General features: G+C 34.0%; 1 protein-coding gene across 2 annotated transcripts; it reads right to left on the bottom strand.

Moving 5' to 3' along the window:
* Positions 1-1,838: 1,838 nt before the first annotated feature.
* Positions 1,839-19,827, bottom strand: LOC120275469 (tripeptidyl-peptidase 2). 2 transcript variants are annotated; one of them, XM_039282057.1, is made up of 34 exons: positions 19,504-19,827; positions 18,389-18,467; positions 18,201-18,274; positions 17,713-17,822; positions 17,555-17,635; positions 16,873-16,959; positions 16,656-16,798; positions 15,072-15,222; positions 14,872-14,994; positions 14,068-14,151; positions 13,780-13,967; positions 12,676-12,850; positions 12,460-12,581; positions 12,234-12,313; positions 11,483-11,541; positions 10,476-10,630; positions 8,548-8,726; positions 7,387-7,499; positions 7,152-7,322; positions 6,661-6,789; positions 6,448-6,548; positions 6,238-6,355; positions 5,856-5,935; positions 5,434-5,506; positions 5,233-5,318; positions 5,103-5,154; positions 4,927-5,019; positions 4,642-4,710; positions 4,365-4,457; positions 3,960-4,055; positions 3,310-3,408; positions 3,050-3,142; positions 2,598-2,801; positions 1,839-2,300 (listed from the first exon to the last, which is right to left on the bottom strand). In XM_039282057.1, the coding sequence occupies exons 1-34, from the start codon at positions 19,808-19,810 to the stop codon at positions 2,142-2,144; spliced, it is 4,026 nt and encodes a 1,341-aa protein (XP_039137991.1). In that variant the 5' UTR covers positions 19,811-19,827; the 3' UTR covers positions 1,839-2,141. The 2 variants fall into 2 exon arrangements, with proteins under 2 accessions (XP_039137991.1, XP_039137990.1); XM_039282056.1 differs by having other exon boundaries at positions 4,888-5,019; positions 19,504-19,825.
* Between the last annotated feature and the right edge of the window lie 310 nt (positions 19,828-20,137).

Here is a 20,137-nt window from a genome sequence, read left to right as displayed (position 1 = left end):
ATAGTGTCATGAACAAGCTTATTTATTAGATCGTTAATAATATCGAAAAAAATATTTATAGATAGTTACATCACAATTTTATTTTGTTATTATTGTAATTATTTGTTAACTTATTTAATGAAGATTTTAACAAGCTTGAACTCAAACCTTAATGATTCAATAAATAAGCTTAAATTATTCTTTTAATCCTCAAACTCAAATCGAGTTGAGTCACACTTGATAATAATTCATTAAATAAACTTTAAATGATACTTTACTAAATAAAAAAAAATAGAATATAAAAAAAATAGTCAAGCCTTAATTAAGCTAACGAGCCAAGGTTAAGCTTCGAATTTTCTTAACAAGTTGAGCTCGAGCATGAAGCTCGAAATAAGCTCTATTAGAGCTTGAGCTCGGTTAAAATAGTAACCAGCCAAGCTTGAACATGAAAAATGAAGCTCGAAGAAAGCTCAGCTCGAGCTCAAGCTCGATTAAATAGTAACGAGCCAAGCTTCAACAAGGCAAAGCTCGGCTCGGCTCGGCTCGGCTCGTTTACAGCCCTACCAGCCGATGAAAATAAATTAAAGAATAGTGACTATATTGATTCAAATTAAACTTCGATGACCAAATTGATACCACGGTAAAGTTAAGTGACTTCCTGAAAATTTTGCCATTATTCTACAAAATAATTTAAAATTTAAATACTAAATACACATCTTTATTCAATCACAATTAAAATTCAAACCATTATAATCAATGACAATCAACAATAAATGTATATTATATAAGTATATATAAAACTAATTAATAAATAATTAATGACGATTCAAACTATATATATAAGTATATATAAAATTAACTAATAAATATATTTGATAATTCGGGTCGGATACGGCCTGGTTTTTAACATTGAAAACCAAACTCGACCCGTTTTTAAAATGGGGGTTTTTTTGTCATCTAATCTTATATATTTGTCCAAGCCCTCCCAATTTTCAAATGGGCCTTCGGGCTGGGGTGGGTAACTCGGTCTTTGGACTGGCCTAGTTACATCCTATATATATATATTAATTAGTTCATTATATTTTAAAAATTAAATGTAAATAAAATTTTAAAAAAACTTTATTTTAGAAGTTTTTTTATTTAAGTATTTTTATCATAGCTGTTTGAGTAAAAAAAATGATTTATGAAAATTTATAAAAATAATATTTTTATATGGGGTATATAAATAATTACACATTTTCACAAAAATTCTTTTCTTTATTTTTAACTAAAAAAAAATCTTTTCTTTATTGTATATTTGTATTGGTCTATTTCGGAATGGTTCTCGCCTAAGAATGGGCCTTCAATAATTATATAAACAAATATAATTTGAAAATATAAATTTATTCAAATAGATAGTTATAAATCAAAATATATAACACATATATACAACCATAAAAAGACAATCTCTACAAGAGCATATGGGTTTTTTATACACGAACGTCCATAGATAATAAAAAGTAAAAAATATATCAAGGACGTACGAACGTCCATAGATAATAAAAAGTAAAAAGTAAAAAATATATCAAGGACGTGGAATCGTGGGCAAGGAAAAAAGATATCAATGACGAGGAATCATATACAGGAAGAAAAACAACGCAATCGCGTCTGTAGATGTCCGTAAATTTCAAATCTAATCTACAAATATCAGACGGGCAAAAAAAAAGAACATCACCATTGAATATTGATCCAACAGCGCCGTTAGATTTCCGTTGATTTTAAATCTAATCTACAGACATTGAACATTTGTAGATGTCTCAAACTCATATATATATATATATAGAGAGAGAGAGAGAGAGAGAGAGAGAGAGAGAGAGATCGCCAAAATATTATACCTGTTGCATTTGATCAATTCACTGAAGAATCCAAAGGAACTGCCAGCAAATTCATCCCACTACAAACCATTTTATGTACATTTTGGTGGAATCAAACAATTTAAATTACAAGGAATCATCCCGTCATTCTTTGTTTTTATTTTCATTATTTTGTTTTCGGTTAACTGAACTGTCTGTTTGCTTCTTGCCTAAAAGCAAATGAATGAGATCATAAGACAGCAACCAAAATAAAGTTGGCAAAATGATGAACTAAACTAGACTGGTTTTTGCACCAAAAGAAATACACATTTAGAGAGGCTGCAAACACGTCGGGAATCGAACGTGCGACCATCGCTTCTCATAAGCTGACAAATGGCTCCAGCCAATCTCATCAAGCAATTCAATCTTTAAATCGTATAATTTCTTCTTCCCTTGCTCTGACTCATCTTGTATCATATCATTCAATATCTACAACAAACCAAAAAATAAAAATAAAAAGACGATGAAAATGTGATGTATGATCATGAGGCTTCTTGGTTGTTCCGATGCAAAATGCCAAGAGATATTATACAACTAGTCGAAAAGTAAATATTCGGTGAAGATGATGATGTCTACAGAATATCACTAAATTTTACTGCAAATGAGAAATGTTCACCTCCATATTTACTAACTTAACTGATGGTGTATTATGATGGTCTTGAAAACAATATGCTCGAAAAATAAATATTTAAAGATCTGCAGCTCGAAAGAAGTTAAGATATAGACCTTCAATGCAGTTCCGAGCCGTTTACAATGCCGCTCTCTAACAACCACGAGCATGCCGTACTTTGAGGATTTAACATCCACCCATTTCTTGATTTCTTTGAAGTTCTCCTCGAATGAATCAGATTGGTCGCTCGCCACAGTAATCGATTCTTCTCCTTGTTTCTCATCATCAGCACTAGTTGTTTCCTTTGCAGGTTGATCAACCTGTCATAAGTTTCGACGATGAGCAGTAAGAAGTCTCACTCCAAAAAATTGCTAATTCTCTAATGGAAATGGTGGAAATTCTCAGTCAGTTATATAAAAAAAAAAGGAAAAAGAATGCAAATCATCTCACAAGACACGCTGCGGAGCGAAAAATGGGATCAAGGTAATAACAAAATTTGAATGAATGTAATCTTTGGTTCTTGAAAATCTATATATATATATATATATATAAATCAAGTAATATTTACCTTAGAAAACTCGATATCAGCAAGCGCAAGTCCCTTTCGGTATAAAGCCTCTGTTAAATAGTCTCGTGTAGATTCCATCTTCTTCCTGATTTTCTGCGAAATAATAGATGCGCGCAACAAAGTGAATTTATTTTCACTTTAAAATCATAACACAATGAATTATTGTAAAACAGTAAACAACTTCAATGCAATGCATGGTAGAACAATTTGTGACATGCCAAGATTAGACGTAATAAGAAAATCCAAAAAACCCCGCTCACCTCCGCCTCTTCATCTTCAGGATCAGGCTTTACTGAAAAGAATTTTAACAACTCATCTTTGTCAATACTATTGATGACCTCATTCGCAGCATTAACAATCTGTGAAAGAGCACGCAATAAATACCAAATTTGAATTCACAAGTACACTAAGCTCATGGAATTGAAAAGCAACGCGGTTAGTTAACAATAACAAAGCAATAATGAAGAAATATTCATATATAAATCAGTTCAGTTGATTCATTTTCTTCAGATTTTTCTCCTCTCAAATCAATCCAAATCTTCGTCCCACAATAAGACAAGGAAAGAGACAATCAAGGAAACTGACCTCTGACTAGTTCTAACATCTACCTATATATATAATTCATGCAAAACCTGAAACAACCTTCTCAAGTTCTCATCGAATAAAAGAGGTATAGACTGTGTGAATATTTATGTAAAAGAACACTAACCTAAGTATATAATATATCATTGCGAAGTGCAGTCTATTTTAACTGGCCATATTGCAAACAAACCAACTAACTTAACGAATGCAGGACTATTGTTACTCTAAACCAACTTCATGCACTTGACATTCTTAATCTTAGATACAAAGACATAGGACCAAGTGCTTATGGTTGTGCAGGAAATGAGAATGCTTAACATAAACTGACCTCTTGCTTATAGCTAATCTTGTCATCTTCAGCTCCTCCAGAAACCACAGCATCCAAAATTTTAGCAAGCAAAGGGGTATAATTGGGATACTCATCCTGCACACACATATCAGGATTTAATGAAATGCAAGACGAAGGAAAAGATGCAATGCTAATATAAATAATGAATCTCTTAAAACTCCAATTTGATCCAATGGTGCATGGCCAAAAAAGAAAACCATCTTGAGTTCACACCAGAAACAAATCCAAAAGAAAATTTCATTCAATAGTTCCAAATTGAACCCCCAAACATCGTTATGTTCGTGAAATATATCGCATGACTTTTCTCTGGAAGATCTCCTTCATGTTCTGGAACGGTAACCAATAAATATGTAGTATCTGATTGAACAAGGTAAAGGAATTTACCTTAAGGCAGCCAGAAAATTCCTTCCATGCTGTCTTTTCTTCTTCAGTCCCTCGTTTCAAGCTTGAAAGAATCTTTAGCTTGGTATCTCTTATCTGTTTTAGTGAATAAATAACTTCTGTAAACAAAGATATGCCAAACATAATATGGACATCTTGATCACAAAACTAGAAAGAAAACATGAAGAAATGATAAACAAATCGGAGGAGCATTATCGATTATCGGCGCACAGAAAAATTAGTGGTACACCATTATTCGTCTATTTTCTGATTAGTGTACCTCTTCTTCCAAACGCTCAGAGATACTTTTACTGGCATTAGAATTGTCCTTCCCTTTATCCTCTTCAATCTACAAACAAAAACAAAAATCCATGATAAATCCCAAGTAAGAGCTTTCAAAGTTACGACACATGTATACATCAAGCATTAGACAGACTAATGATTGAGAAGTCATAATAATGACCATTCACAATAAATAAAAGAGATCATACAAGAAAGAAACAAAGATTTAGAAAAAAGAAATGACCTTTGGAGGTGGTATAATAAAAGAAATTGGATAAGTTACAGGTGAGCGTTGATTTTGGTTATCATTCTTGGTGCCAAGGGATAATGAACCATAAGAAATTGAACCAGTCAATGTAGATCCAGTAGGAGCATTCTGCAACACAAAAGTAATAAGAAACTGTTTGCTGCCGGGACTACAAATAATTGAAGCAGTAATAAATGAATGAAGCCAATAACCTTTGGAAGCTTATCTTTGGATGGTGGACTGACATAGAATGCTTCTGATCCACTGCAAAATTTGAACACTCTCAGATGGCACTATTCACCAACCCTAATGTTTATTTTTACTTAAGATAATTAGGCATACCCACAAACTAAAGTGGATGATTTATAGCTGCCGTTTCCCATTATAGAGCCATCCGGTCCAGAGAAAAAGTTCAACTGAATATGGTCCTGGACATTACAGTCAATGTAAATAATGCAAGTTTAAATATGAGTGAATGAAAATAAAGCTTCATGTATTTATGGATATTCAACAATTTTTGACCTATTTAATTTGGTGGCATACCTTTTTGTCTAACTTTCTTTCAATAAACAAAACCAAGTGCTTCATTTTCTCCAAAATCTGAACATTTTCATGACTGCAGAAGGTACAATAGTAAAATTAAAAATCATAAAAAACATTTCGATGTTGAACTCAACACAAAAACTCTTCTAAGCTGACAAATGAGCCATCAACCATAACAAGAAAATACTTCACAATAGGAAATGGAAATCAAATATCACTATTTGGAATCACCAAAATTCAAAAAATTAGTAGGTTCAGCATGAAACCTACTAAATATAAATAAACTCTTCCAACATATTTATTTAACAAGTAAATCCATATGTTAAAATATGAAAGTCTCATCACATAGATCAAAAACATTGGTTCCAAGTGGACTCATAACAGCAAGAACTAATTGCTCCTTAAATTAAATTTCATCATACCGTATACACAAATGCAAAGTGTATTCTCCCTTGGGAAGTTTCACATATTTGGGGTAGGCATCACCAACAGAATATACACGCTACACGGAAAATGAGAAAATTGGTTGGTCAGATTTCTGAATGCACACTTAAAAAAGGCCATATACCAGCACATATATCATGAAATCATACACTGCATATGAATAATCTCTGAAAATCATTCTTACAAATTAACAATCAGAAATGCATTAATTGTGAAGCAACGTTATCACTCTCATGAAGATGAGTCCAGAGTGGTGAATATAAAACAGAAAAAAAGTAAAAGGGAAAAACCAGAGTACAAAACAACTTGAAATTTACTCTAGGCCAAAAAAAAAACTTGAAATTTAAGGAAAGCAGCAACCTTGTTGACATCTGAAATTGCATAAAGCTGAGATTCAAACTTATTATCATATATCCGGTTGTTCAACAGTGGAAGTCGGGGCTTGATTTCAGCTCCTTCTTCCAACTTGAACTTATAACTGCAAAAATCAAACCACCAGGATTTAGAAAGGTATAATTTCAAAAGACCAAAAGAAACAGAATCAGAAAGCAAGGCGACCGAAGAACTGACATTAATGTTAGTGAGAAAATCTGCTTTCCAGAGGGTAGCTTATCGCGATTTGTTGGCAGACAAATTAGCTTAGAGTCAACGGGCCGGTAAGGTATTTTCACCTACATATGGAAATGGTTCCAAGAATTGAAATTAAAAGTTCGCACTAACTGTTTTACAAGATTCATGATATAATATTGATTCAAATGATTATGACAGAAGGATACCATTTACCTTATTTAAATTTGCCATTGGAACAAGCTTCTCAGATGCTAGTAGAGATTTAACAAGTAGCCTTTTAGGCGCTTCACTTCCATCAAGAACCACCGCCCCTTGCTCAATGTTTATCCCATGAAAAACAACCTAGCAGCCAAGTAACCAAACCAAATTTAATCCACAATATAATGGAAGTATAGACCGTATGCTCGTTTTCAATTTGAGATCTTATCCATCACTGTTAGCATCCAAGTGAACAAACCAAATTTCTCGTTTTCACAGCTAGAAAAGAACTCTATGATGTAAAGGTCATTTACAAAATGATGTGAAAAAAACAAAACTAGGGCCCACCCTTTGGATCATGTCATTTAAGACAGTAGCTAGCAAATCTTGAAAGAGTAAATGTGACAAAAAAGGAGGAAATTCTAAATCTTTTTCAGACAATTTTGAATAGATAATGATATTAAAAAACAAAAAATAAATCAAAAAAAAAAAATCAAAAGGAGCACCTCAAAGTCAACAACAGTCGCTTCATGACTACCAACGCCACTGGACCAGAACTGGGAAATGGCCAGTTCCATTGTCAAACCGCCTTTCACAGGAAAACTAAAACTTTTAAGAGAAGGTGACGAAAATAACGCAGCACCCTTCCACCTAATGGGTCGCTTCAATGGGCAGATCTGTACAAGCGGTATGTTAAAACATGCTTCATAAAGGTAGAAATTTTCTTGGGGAGTCATGTACCTGAAGAGTGTCAATTGAGAACCTCCGTGAAGTATCAAATCCTGAAGCTTTCATGGTTGCCTCTGCCCATGTAGCTCCAACTGGTACTTCCACAAAAATCCTTTCAATATGACCTGTTTGTAAAATAATGTCAGCCATGGTTAATACTACTAAAAGCATTAGAAATTTCTTAGATTTTTTATTCCTATGCCAAATGAAGAATTATAAAAGCCAAAAATAATAAACTTGAGAAAATTGAAAAGATCTTTTAAAGAATGGCCCACTTTAAATTGGATGGCTCTAAATAGAATGATTCACATCAAGCGTGGCCTATAGAACCAAAAAAGAATAATTAAAAAAAAAAAAAGAATGAAGAAGTAAATTTGCAGGAAGGTTTCACCTCAAAGTTCCTGTTTGTTTTTATATTTCTTTCTAATGCCTCAACAGATGAAACAATCATGAGGTGCACATGCAGGATGAAATTCAAATTGGCAGAAACCATAAATGGAGATTGCTCGGACAGGTTTAGCCTGACATAGTCAGCAAATATGTAGATACAAAATCATTACCTGTGATAAGCCATGCAAAATAAAACAAAACCTTTTGTAACAGAATTATCTACAGGTTTTACTATCAGATATTCTAATCAAGACCTCATTTTGTATTTCTTATTAATTTTTTTCTCATGGGTACAGTTGAGCCAGATTCATGAACAGTTTTGCTCAAATCAAGCAAATTCTAGAAAATTCAGCTCCTCACTTATCAGAAAAAACACTAGGTTCACTAGCAGCTCAACCCAAAATAAACCTAAATAAATAGTTTTAGGTTGGTTTGAACCCAAGCCAGGCAGCTCCTGAGAAACGTTAAGGCTAATTCCAGTACGGTAAAATTTAGAGGTTATATTAACAATCTTTGGCAAACACAACACTAAGAAACCTATTAAATACAGAAGTGAGCTTAACATCATCAAAGGCAATCATATGGCCCCTCAGGGAAAAAACAGTGCGATGGCTTTTCTCTTCATATATGTGCTTCTCAAACCCATAAGGTCGGGTTTAAAGTAGGTTCTTTATTTGCTCTAAAGCTTTGACAATGGATTGCACATCAAACGACAAAGAAGTTGTTCACTGAAGTAGATAAGAGACAACTTCTTCTACAATAATCAACAAGAAACTTGTATACCTGGTACAAAGGATATATTTGAAAAAGAACTTGTTGGAGGTTGACCGATTGAAGCAACAGGTTTTATAATTGTAATTGGCACCCTAAAAAGAGGACCACGCCATGGAGCTTTGCTATCTATACCATAAACTTCATGATAATGCATGCCATGTTTGAGATTAGTAGGATCCACCACTAAGCTGCAAAAACGAAAAACAAAATTAGAGAACACAACACTCAACCATTTCAAATTATGACAACAAACTAAATTGTAAATAATCTATGAAATATACTTCAAACGACTCAATAGCCAAAGCCATAGGATTCTCAACTAACTTATGTGACAATCTAAAGGCCATACCCTTGAGCTTCATAATCTGTATCATTTTTTACTCAGTTAAGCAGGATATGCTGACAACATGTCTTCTAAATTAACAGGTTAAAAAAGAGAAAATTGAGACAGGAGCCCCTACAGATTGCTTCTGCAGCTTTTGTCTTGACAGCATTAGATGGGTTAATATAAACAAGCAGAATACTAGTATTAGTGTATAAGATCGTATAACATCTATGGATAAAAAACTCACTTTTTAGCCATAAATATTTTAAGCTTTCCACTTGCATCTAACTTAACTTGTTAAAAGTAACTAAATTATAGAAAGGTAATTGATATATAACACAATTATAATCAGCACAAAGTTGGCATATTTCTTGATATCAAAGCTCAAGACAGCTATTACTACTTGTTTCGCACTCTACAATTTAAACAGTAAAAGAAATGCTCTATCGAAGAATAAAAACAGCAGAGGCTTCTCTCCACCCATGTCTCTTCTAGTTGAAAGATGGGTTTATCATTCAGTGGTTAGATGCCAACTTGTGAGGATTATGGATTGCAGAAAATCAAAAAAACTTATTGATACCAGTCACACCAGCACACCTAAGGTCCATGTCAAGTATAGATTATCAACATTTATCATTTTGTAAGGTCACTCATCTTAGGCTACAGAAATTATAAACATTTATCAATAAAAGAGATGGCACCAGTTATGGAAAATTTGATTGAGCCATCAACAAATGATATTTCTCCAAAAACATTTAATACATAAAAGGAATGCTCAGGTGAATAACACAAAGGAGAGGTACAAATCAAAGAGTTATTGATTAATGATCCACATGCTGTCACTTTGAATAGCAATCACCCCTGATTTAGTAGTACTCATATGTCTTGTGATTTATGGAGGGAATATCTGACATACAAAGCCAACTCTGGAAGTCATTTATAACGTTTTTTATTTATACATAGAATAAGTTCAAATTATCATGTTTTCGTAAAAAACCAAAGAGACGAGTCAATGTTTTGGTCTATGTTATTGTATCTTTAAACCAAACAAATCCATGCAAAACCAAATGATAAGATCCCAAATTCATGTAGAGGTTCCATCATAATGAGTAGCTAATGGAATATTTCACTAATTCAACTATTAGAAAGATGAAAAAAGCAAGAAGAATCTAACTTAATGGAACAGAAAGACAACTATGGGAAAAGGAAAAATAATCTTAATTTGTAAATAAAATCTACTCTCTCAACTATGAATTCATAGTTCCACAAAAAATGGTTAAACCACAAGATAAGAACAATTAATCATCATTTAAACAGGTCGTTGGGTTCTACATGGATCATCATATCAGTATGTGTCAGCTTTAACTCTAAATGAAGATAAATAATCATAATTAAGACAGATATTTGGGTTTTATATGAATCACCATGTTTCTGCCTTTCAGCAGTGGGCATTGTAGAGCTTGCAGGTCACTAGTACCCAAAGAGTTACTCGTTAATGTGATGATTTAAAACCAATTCTTTAAAAGAAAAATACTCATGAGTCACATTTTACTATTCTATTCTATACACCAATCAACAGATAGATTACAAGAGCATCTCAAAGTGTTCTTACTTGAAATTACGCCCATTATATGTCAGCAAGAGAAACTCAGGAGTGCGGATAACTGATTTATCACTTGAGTGCAACTCTATACACTCTTCAAATGGAAATAATTGTTCCAATTTATTTGCATCATCATGGAACTTCGGGTCAACTGTCACAGTCCACTGTAAAGAACACATCAATTTCAAACTCAGAAGAGACTACTACTAAAATTAAAGCTCAAGGGAGCAAGAGAACAGTGAACATTCCTATGTGTTCAAAAGGAGAGCTAATCACAGGGATTATCAAAAGTATAACTTTCGTTATATCCAAATTTAAGGATCTCGCAAATACATACTGTATAGTCTGGTTAAGTAATTGGCATTGCTCCATTAAATCAAACTTTCTTGATCAACAGCGCAAAAAAATAAATGCAGTTTTATTATGCTTGCCAAAACCAGGTGAAAGACAACACAATTATGTGAAGGGATAAATAGATAAGAAATAATAATCACAAGCTCAAAACATCTGCAAAACCCAGTACCGAGAGGGAAAATTACGAAGTATATACATTATATAGAGGATAGGTCTTAAAAAAAGGAAGGTACAGAATAAAATTTTCCACCTATATGATTTCAAGAACCTCATATTTCACTTAATTAAAATACATGAAATTCAAGATAAAATTGAAAACATAAAAAGATAGTAAAAAAAATGTCACTTATTGCAGGTACGAAAATATTTTGTTTCATGACAACAATTTGCGCAATAACTCTAGCGAACCTACAAAGAAATAAATAAATTCAACTTGCTAAGATGACTCAAATTTGAAGTATCAAGAGATTCAGCAAAATTTATAAAATCCCTAGGGTATGCTTGGCAAAGCCAATAACTGATAAGAAGGGCTATAAATTGACAAGTCCATATACCATATAACGATGAATAATAGAAACAAAAAGCTTCAGTACTTTAGGAGGTAATATGGCTAAATGCATTGGGTATATCATGGCATCATGCCTAAGCATACAAAATCTAACCTCACTAGTCTGTTGACAAGCACAAGCATTCCTTAGATAAATTCCTCGTGCTGTAGGAGCTGCAATAAAAGAAAATTGTATAGAAAGTCAACAAGTGACGGTTTAAAAGAACAACTTAGCCAAAAGAGTAATTCTCTTAATAAATGGAGATCAACCTATGCTATAAATATATGATATTAACCAATTGTCAATGTAAAAACATCAACAACAGCTGGCGTGAGTTATTGGTAGCATTTGAACAGTTTCATTTCCTGAAGCACTATTCAAATGGTCTACGCTAAAGCTTTTAAAGCAATGAAAAAACTTTCATAAATTGACCATGTGAAGAGACTTCACAGCCTAATTAACCATAAACTGAAAGAAGAAAAGAATGATTTGGGAAAAATCTAAGGTTCATATATCATTCCGAACCAAGAACCAAATAAAAAGCATCAAACCCTTCCACAAGAATTCTACAACTGAACATAGGTTCGACAATTTTCCAAAGTAAAGTTTGCATCTATGGATTTTATAACTATATTAGATGAACTTCAGATTTTGAAACTCAATAAGCATTTGCGTTTGATTTTTTGCTTTTGTAAGAACCATCTAACAATGTGTATATCACAAATTCAGTAAATCCTCCACGGCTAACACAAGAAATTTAACTTGCAAATACGCGCAGCTTATGAAAAGAAAATTTCAAATAAATATACATATAGTACTCTGGTAGTTATTATTATAATGTTGGAAAGAGAGAAAAGTAACCCACAGGATAACCCAGCTGGATTTACTACAACTCTATAGTTAACACATGGGAAGTTCTTTGACTGCATTATGTATTCAAGGGCCCTGCCAAACAAACAAACAAACAGAAGGCAATGAGCAAGAGTTTACAACACAAGATTAATTCAGATATAAAACAAAATGAAATTGAGATAATGGTCCATTAATACAACGGAAGCACAAATTACAAAAAACATTAGCAGCAAACTAACCTATCAACTTGCATCAACCCCTGCCCTGTGGATAGCTTGTCTTCGGGGGTATCCCCAATAGAAAGAGATGTGTTCTCCAGTGCTCTGCGAACAGTATATGCACTAACAGGAATACCTTCAGCCTAGAAAATTCATAGTTTTATGTTAAATATAATCCATCACAATTCACTAAACCAGCGAGATGTCACTAATGAAAGATTAAGTGCAAGCGTGAACCTTCATCCCACTAACAAGCAGAGCAACTCCTCCACAAGCAGATGGTGATGACATTGAAGTACCATTCATTAACATGCGTTGCTGCAGAGTCCATGTGGGTACAGGAGCCACAGCCCCACCAGGAGCACTTATACAGACTCCAAGATGCCCATCAACTGTTGGGCCACGGCTCGACCTATCAATCACAATTTAAGATGACAATAATCACATATCATGCCGTGAAAAGATATGTCATATAACCAAACATAATGGCATGCAAAAGGTCACACACACACACACACACTAATCTTCAAATAGATATCAGCAGTGAAAAGATACGTAATACAACCAAACATAATAGCATGCAAAAGGTCATATATATATATATATATACACACACTAATAATTCAGAATAGATATATTTATTTTAAAATTCAACCAGTGGCAAATAATTTTGTTGCATGAAATCAATTGTGTCTGCATGATGCACCAGCCCTGAATAAAGTAAAAGCAAAATCAAACAGTACTCACGTTCGCAAATTAAGTACAGAATAGATTATGCTCTTCAACTAATGAATCAGTTATGACAATTGCAAAAGCCTTTTTTTTTCCTTAGCACATCATTAGAATTTCAGACAGATTAACCATAAATCATAAGGCAATTATCTTCCCGAACCTCAACATCCCATTGATGCTTTTAGCCAGTTACTATGTTAAATACAACATTGCAGTGATGAAGACCTTAGGCTATTTAAGCTTCTTAACTGCTAGGATCTACAGAATATCTGAGCAGCTATCAGTGAAACAAAGCTATAGTGCAGAGATACTGATACACCAGGCGTCTGAATGCCCACACACAAATATATACAACATTGATATAGCTATATGCATAGCAAAAAGAAAGAAGAAGGACTTTACTCTTTAATGCTGAATTTTGTCACGAATAACTTACAATTACAAACTTTGATTAACAATGTAGGATAAAATATGCAAATAGACACCTCTTACAACTTGACATGAATCACTAAAGGTTTTATTCGAGCAAATGGAATAATTAGTATCCTTTTAATGAGAGGAATACTGGTGAACTACAGATGAACTTGTGATTAATAAGAAGACCATTACCAGGTATATTCCAACCCCTCAGGTGGAGGTTCGACCAAAGAATGAGGCCCAGCAGCCATGTCAGGGGAGACATAAGCACCAATTCCTATTATGCTAGAAGAAGTACCACCTGGTGAGCCCATTGTGCTTAATGCAGGGCCATTATTTCCAGCACTACTGATAAAAATCAGACGATGCTTATCCACTACCTGTGTTACACATAACATTATCAAGAAAGTTATATCAGAACAGTAAAACCAAACGAGGATCTTATGAAGTTATAAAATTAAGAGAAGATTGAGACCATACTTCATTAACGAGGTCAACAAAACGCCCATAATCAGGTACCAGAGTATATTCTCCATAGCTCATGTTGATGAGATCACATTTGTGCTACAAGTAACACACAAACCAATTTCAGTTGACATACTGAAATTCTCCTACATATAGAAGTACATTAATTGGCACATCCTCCAATTTATAAATGAGTATATAATTGCCAACCTTAGACGCCAACCCCTCCCCCAAAAGCTTTGGGGAGTGTTGTCAGCCCTAAGCAAGAAAATGAATATTTTGACCCCCTAGCAGAAGAGCTTAGATGGGCTAATATAATGGTTAGGAGTTGTGGCTAAACAACTCCATCTATTTGCTTTGGGAAACAGTAATAATGCAGAAGATATGTAACCAATGCTCCAGACTTTTCTTAAGAAAAACATTATCTCAGGCTATAATGATTAAATAATGGTTTGAAATTTCAGACAGCTGGTTCACATTCAAACAGATCCAGTTGAAACCATCAATTCAGGTTCTTGGTGTCACAGCTGAAGCATAAGTTTAATGGGCTAGAAAAACCCAAGACAGGTAAACTAGGACCTGCTTCATTTCTCAAATACAATTTCACCGTTTTCCTCCACTTTAAACTGCAATTTCAAGCCTGCTATACCTAAAACTATATTATCAACTCAATCAGTTATAGAACCCATCACCATATTCTACTTTTGAGCAAAATTTATACGCAAGAGAAGATCAAATGAAAATTTGATTCCAATAAAGAATATTTTGTAAAAAAATAATAATAATTAGATTTATAAGCAGAAAAAGCTAAGAACTTACATCTACAGCAGCTATTAGTGCCCGAACCAAACCAGTTCCAGTTTCCATTGAACCTAAGCGTGTATCACCAATCTTACAAGAAATCAGTTGGGCTCCAGGTGCAACACCATTTAGCAAAGGTTCCTGGATGCATAGTGTGTGAGAAGGGCAAGAACTACAATTGGGTTGAGTAGAAAGTAACTTTGATTCGGCCAATGTACCTCAGGATGAAATGCAGCAGCAATACCAGCAACATGAGTCCCATGGGGGGAGCAATCTGTTACAATACTTACCAGATTGCCTTCATCATAAACATTTGTAACAAATGAGCAGGCATCAAGCTTGCTAAATATTCCATACTTCCGCTCATTCCTGTGTATTAAATGCTAATAGAATGATTCTTAAAAGTATCGGAAGATCCATATAATCACGAATGTTAGGCAACCACTGGAATATTTATTTCTCATACATTAAAAGAGAACCACCAAGTTTTGAACAAGAAATGAAGGAAAAACATTTAGATGAGACTAAAGAGCTGTTGGCACAACAACCCAGGATTACCTAGAAAATCAATAAGAACATGCAAACTGCAAAAACTTCTCAAAATATAGAAAGGCTTATATTCTTAATCCTCACGTCTAAGCTTTTGCTATTCTTAACTACTTATCACAAATCTACATCAAATATGTAGGAACTTGCATATTTGCAATAGTAAGTATAACTGGGAAGGCTTGGCCAAAATAGGATCAACGAGTTAGAACAATTTTCAAAAATGACACTTATTGCCTGTAAAGGAATGTGGGGCCAGGTTAGGAGCTCCAAAAATAAACACAAACAAAAGATAAAGATAATTGATGAATTAAAGACTTTATAGTGTTTACTGTTGCCAAATTAATAGACTAGGAACTCCAAGCAGACTGGTCCAATTTATCATATAATCATCAGAATGATAGTGTCACAAAATATTGTACGTCCTGCATGCCCATGTCGAAATGTCTAACACAATAGACACACATGACCATCTAATAGAACCACCAAGATGTCTGTGTGAAAATGGAACCATCATCTCAGGTTTTGTTGACACAGAAAAAAAATATTGGCAGGCCATCTGATGAACACAAAAGTTTTGAATTAACAGTTTTCAACTAGTTATTAAAGTAATATTGGCAGACCATCTGATGAACACAAAATGACTAAGTATAAAGGACTTTTACACACATATCCACATGTGGGTCCAGCCTAAAGTCTGCCATGCACTGCATACACAAACTAGGTGACTGTACGCTTAACTTTTAATAGAACCAGGCAAAAAAAAATTTTCAATAAACATGTTTGCAACAGATGTCATCCTCTTGATGAAGTAGTTAAATCACTGGGCTATTAAGACACAGTTCCATTTTTTACCTCATGACACAGGAAAAATTAAGTTGAAGAAAAAAGAAATATTCCACAATAGTATGCATGTGCATGAAAATGAACATTTATTTCTTTTTGAAATCATATATACAAAAAGCCCAAGAAAGTGAAAGATAAGCCCACACAAAACAATGCCCTTTAAGGTATTCTATGTCAGAAGCGCAACCCAAATAAATAGCATCACATTTCAAAAACTTCATGATGTCTTTACGTAACATGCATTGGGAACAAAGACTGCTAGAGCTCAGGAAATTAAAAATGAATTTGAAAATAAGATGGCATGATCATATTTATAATAAGTAGTGATAACAATTGATATGGCCCACAATATAAAAAACACTAGTGATACCGTGTGAACAGAATTAAGGAAGCAGATAGGTCATACAAACCTATAGTTTGTCAAAGGGACAAAATCTGCCAGTTTCCCATTCCCTGATCCATCCTCAAGACCTTGTGTATCAACAGCCACTCTCCATGCATCGCCATCATTCCAAACAACAATATCAATAACGGGACCCCGATCGTCGTAGTTCTAAAAGATATTATTATGAGTGTTCTCCTAGACAAAACGCTAATTTCAACTATTAAAAAAAAAATCTCAGGTACCTCAGCTTCTTTTCTAAGGAAATCCAGTCTATTCTGAAGATCTTCACGAGCCTTTTTTAATTTCAAGTCTTCAGTTTTACTGTGTTTCTGAAAACAGGATAAAGCTTTCCGCTAAATTTAACAAAGATATGGAAAATGCATGCCGGCATAGGAAATATTAAGCCTGAATTAAACTGAGATACCCTTTCAAAAAATAACATGATAAATATAAATATTGAGCAACTCAATAATAATATGGAGACAATGGAAGATATATATTTGACATAGAATATTGTTCAAATCCATGGATGGCAACTTTTACACATCTCTACCATTCTAAAAAGGGTGTCATTAATTAAACTGGATTTCATAGATCAAATGATTGAATGACTGAATTACATTCAATCAAGATACAAGATTCATTTCTAATAAAATTTCAATGCATCAAGGAGATTTTCCAAACAAGTAGAACAATAAATTGCCCACTGAACTTCATGATATATGCCAGGCATGGATTTGGGTTAAAAAAAGCCAACATTAACCATTAACCAAAAGTAATAACAGGATGCAACAGGTCACATGAACGGATTATGAACAAGAGGGAAATCAAACGCAAAAATAAACAATCCTTCGAAAGTTACTATCCTTGATTGTTGAAAATAAAGGAGAGGGAATTAAGAGTTGTAACTATATATAACCAAACCTTGTCAAAATCATTCAGTTCCTTTAAAGCCTCCGAAATTGCTCCTTGATTACTTTCATCCCATTTCTTTTTTCTTTCTTTCTGCAATGATAATATACCAAATCAAAGCACATCCATAGAGATATTATGCAAAAATGATTCATACCATAAGAAAATACCTTCAAACGAGATGTCAGAGTGCTAGTGAAGAGATCATAAATTAATTTACAACCAACATGCCACTCCTGAGAAGGGTTTTTCCATGACGGATTAACAAGCAAGCGTGCACCTGAAGTTAAATACACGTCAATTTTATAAGAGAAAGAATTTCAATTTGATGTGCCAAATGGTGATTTCAAGGACTTAGGTCACAGATATACAAAGGGTGAGAAGACCAACTGTTGGTTTAATAAGAACAGTCCCAAAAAGCAACGGAATATTATGATTTTGGTATCAATATAAATACAACAACAATAATACCTATTCTAATACTAAATTTAGGTGTCTTTTTCCAACAAAACTAATTCAAAAGGATGTGCTCCCTCATAATTCAAAATTTGGAACTGCATATGCGGCAATGAAGTCTTTCACTGAATCCAAAAGAATACACTATTTAGGTTAAGTTGCCATTAGTATTCATAAAATTATGGTGAATCCATGGTACAACCTGATGCACCTACAATATAACCATCAGCATCAGCCTTCACCACTTTAGAAGTGTCAACATCACCACTGCCCGTGCTGAAAATATAGAGAACATTGCTTGATATGAACTTATGATTATAAAATAAATTTAAGCTTCTAATATGATGACAAAAAGAAAACAAGACAACTCTTCAAAAAGACACTTATTACCAGTCTAGTACATCCAAGATCTTGGGTTTGCCATCTGAAGTCACTTGTAAACCAGAAGCAGCAGGATCAACTCCAGAATCTGCAAAAGTGCAATAAAATAAAAGTCTTAAGATAAGCCACCCATTTATCTCATATAGCAATTGTAAAGGAAATAATTCCTAGATGACAATGAGAATTATGTTACATTGCCATGTATCTAAATGTATCAAAAGAATTGGCACTGAAGTACCTTCTTGAAAATTATACAAAAAATGCACATCAAGTATGGTGTAAAGCCAAATTACAGACTTCGATTGCATTAGTCTACAATATAGATCCCTATCATGTTCTGCGTGAATGATGTGGACTCAAATGAGCCAAATCTCCTAAAATCCAGGGGATGATAATTGGAAGACAATTGAGGCCACCAAAGAAATGTGACACATTTACATAACTCTTGGATGACGATACGAGACTAGGAATTCTGGATTACGAAGACGACAAGTCTATAGATGGACTTCAATTAAAGAAAATATAATAAAGCAAGCTGAATCCAAACAGGAGTTCCTGAATAATGGATCTCTAAGGGTTAGATTTCCTCCATTTCAGAATTATACAAATCACAAGTTCATCAACTAAAAACATGCATCTCTAGTTATTCAAGCATTCAAATATTATGCAAATTCCAGGAGTTCGTCCACCTTATTCATCGATTGTTTCACTGACAATGAAGAAGAACAAATCAAATCACAGTAAATACCTTAAAATTTCATAGTAGCAAATCTAAAAATCAATGCTTGACAACAAGTACAAAAACGAAAACCATAATAACCAAACGATAGCTCGAAGAATCTAATTCACCAAAAATCTAACAGCAAACACCGAAAGGCCACCAGAACTTTAAAAACTCCATTAATCCAAAAAAAATCTTGGGAGCAAAACCTTAAAACAAGCCCAAAACAAGAACTTTTACCAAATACTGCAATCGAAGGACCCACCCCCATCATACTAAGTATTCGCCTCAAAAAATCTAAGAGCAAACACCAAAGACCAGAACTTCAAAACTTCATAAACCCAAAAAACACAATCGGCAATAGCCAAAACCCTAGAACAAGCCAAAGACAAGAACTTTTTACCAAAAATAGCGATCAAAGCACCCCGCCCATCATACTCCGGATGCGCCTCAAGGAGCCGACCGACGCCGATCTCTTTCTTGGGCATCAGCGAGGCCAGAAAGCTCGCCTCGTTGTGATGAAACTGGCTCTTCGTCCTCTTCACCTTCTCCTCCGGCAACGCAGTGGCAGTCGAAGCAGCCGAAGACGGAGAAGAAGAAGGCATCACTCCACCGCACCGAGCTCGCCTTGGAGAGCGAAAAGGAAGAGAGGACTTGGATTGACCGAATGCTGGCAAGCAATGTGGTTTATATAGAGTGAGTGCACGCATTTGGTGACTTTTTTGGGTTTCTTTTTTGATGAAATTGAGCAAAAATTAAAAAAAATTTAATATTTTTTTTTTAAAAAAAAAAGTTTGTTTGGTTGAATTCTGTGAGGACGGAGAGTTCGGAGCTTTGGGATTGTGCTCTTGTTTGGCCGGAGATATTAAATTGAAAATTTTTTTTAAAATTAAAATAAATAACCTTTTTTTTATAAAAACTTATATACATATGACATGGTATAGACAGGATAGATATGATACGAGGACTGGATAGAAGAAGAAAAAGAATAAGCTCATAAACCGGATGAACCATTAGATAGTATTTTGTTATCCTAT

This window comes from Dioscorea cayenensis, chromosome 14 (genome assembly GCF_009730915.1).
Source record: "Dioscorea cayenensis subsp. rotundata cultivar TDr96_F1 chromosome 14, TDr96_F1_v2_PseudoChromosome.rev07_lg8_w22 25.fasta, whole genome shotgun sequence".
Taxonomy (NCBI): Eukaryota; Viridiplantae; Streptophyta; class Magnoliopsida; order Dioscoreales; family Dioscoreaceae; genus Dioscorea; species Dioscorea cayenensis.
Note: the sequence above shows the minus strand (reverse complement) of the source record. Positions and strands in the feature narration are given on the sequence as shown.